Source organism: Buceros rhinoceros, unplaced genomic scaffold, assembly GCF_000710305.1.
Source record: "Buceros rhinoceros silvestris isolate BGI_N320 unplaced genomic scaffold, ASM71030v1 scaffold16594, whole genome shotgun sequence".
Taxonomy (NCBI): Eukaryota; Metazoa; Chordata; class Aves; order Bucerotiformes; family Bucerotidae; genus Buceros; species Buceros rhinoceros.
In genome coordinates, this window is record NW_010408967.1 from 17,153 (window position 1) to 18,782 (window position 1,630).

Genomic DNA, 1,630 nt, shown 5'->3' on the forward strand with positions numbered 1-1,630 from the left:
CTGAACCGCAGTTTGGCTCTTTGAGGTTATGCAGTCACTGTAAATGCAGCCTCGGTGACTGTTACTGCTGGGGTTCAGAGCATGGCTGGAACGTTGCTGGAGAGAGGAAGAGGGTGGTGTGCTCCAAGTTCAGAGTCTGTGACCTGGTGTAAGTGCTGAGCTTATAGACAAACATGATACTGCTAGAAGTACCTGAGAAGCAGTGTGGGAGGGAAAACTTTATCTGGGAACATTTCCTGCCTTCATGTTAGTCGGTTGTGTAGCCTAGTCTTAGATTTTGCTGATCATATCTGAAGATGGCAAAACTTCAAATGAGAATTCTGTAAAAATAACCTGGTGTCACCGAGGTCTAAGGTATGTAAATTGATCAAGCCACCTAAGATATGTTATCAAGCTGTCAAATTCCTGATGAAAGCTATTGTTTTTTGTGCTGTTCCATGTCTGGAATGTGCAGGACATGTACCAGGTAAATCTCCCAGTACAGGCCTCCCCGTGTAAAGTCCTTCAGTGTAACTTATATGTAGGATTATATTCTGGGATGTGCATGTTCAAATAAGTGATCTGAAATATGCATCCGGAATACTGTCTGCCACATAGACTAAGCTTCTGTACTGTAACCATTGTAATCGTACGCTGAAAGTTGGAATGCTTTTAGATAACTGATCTGGTTAGCTGTTTAAGTAGTACTGCTACTAGCTCAATTCTTACTGTTCTCTAAATCCACAGTTAGAAGGGATCACAAGGCCTATGGCACTTGAAGTCAATTCTGTATATAAGTTTTACATTATGAACCACAACTTAATCTAGTCCTGGTTAAATTCCTGTTGAAATCCCAGAGTGCTAATCCTGCACACCAAACACCAGTGGCAGCTCAAAATGCGACCTATAGCTTAGGCTTGTAATAGTTGTATTGTGGTGTAAAGCTCTGTGGACTCTGCCGTGCGGAGGAGCAGGGTGAAACTTCAGAAAGCTTCTTGCTGTAGGCCCCGGATTGGGTGCGAGTACTTCTACTTGCAAACAATTAGTCAAACACTAGGCTGTCATTATCTGGTTGACTGTCGGATTTTGGCTTTCCAAATTCAGCTGCTTTAACAGTTTAAGTGACTGTATTTGTCTGCTTAAGGCCAAGAATAAAACCAAATTACTAAAGCTCTTCTCTTTTTAGGAAGCTAAACTCACTGACCAGTTGCCGCTCATCATTGTATGTGACCGCTTTGACTTTGTCCACGACTTGGTGCTGTATTTGTATAGAAATAATCTCCAAAAATATATTGAGATTTATGTACAAAAGGTAAGTTGCAATTTGTCACTTGGCTTTAATGAGTCAAACTGATCCTCAGTCTTTCTAGTATTACGCTCAGCTCTAGGCGTTGTGTTCGTGTAAGGCAAACAGCCTTATACTTGAGACTGACATTTAAATAGCTGTTAGTGTCCTCTGGTTAGTTAGACCTTACGTGGGTCAGATCTCTTATTCTTCAGTCAAGTTGAGCAGTAACCACCACTAATGTGTCCCTTGAAGGAGGAAGAACTTTGGAGTTCTTAGGGTAATTTTAACTTCCAGCATTTTAGGGGGTGGGGAAGTTCTCCTTTATGCTTCCAGCAGGGACAAACTGTACTCAGGAGCTTTCCC

General features: G+C 42.0%; 1 protein-coding gene across 3 annotated transcripts in view; it reads left to right on the plus strand.

The window, feature by feature from the left end:
* Positions 1 to 1,630, plus strand: part of CLTC (clathrin, heavy chain (Hc)) — a 22,620-nt gene that overhangs the window by 9,334 nt on the left and 11,656 nt on the right. For all 3 annotated transcript variants that reach the window (XM_010135066.1, XM_010135067.1, XM_010135068.1), the window contains one exon: positions 1,166 to 1,291. In XM_010135066.1, coding sequence (XP_010133368.1) covers positions 1,166 to 1,291 — 126 coding nt within the window. The remainder of the gene's footprint in view (positions 1 to 1,165; positions 1,292 to 1,630) is intronic.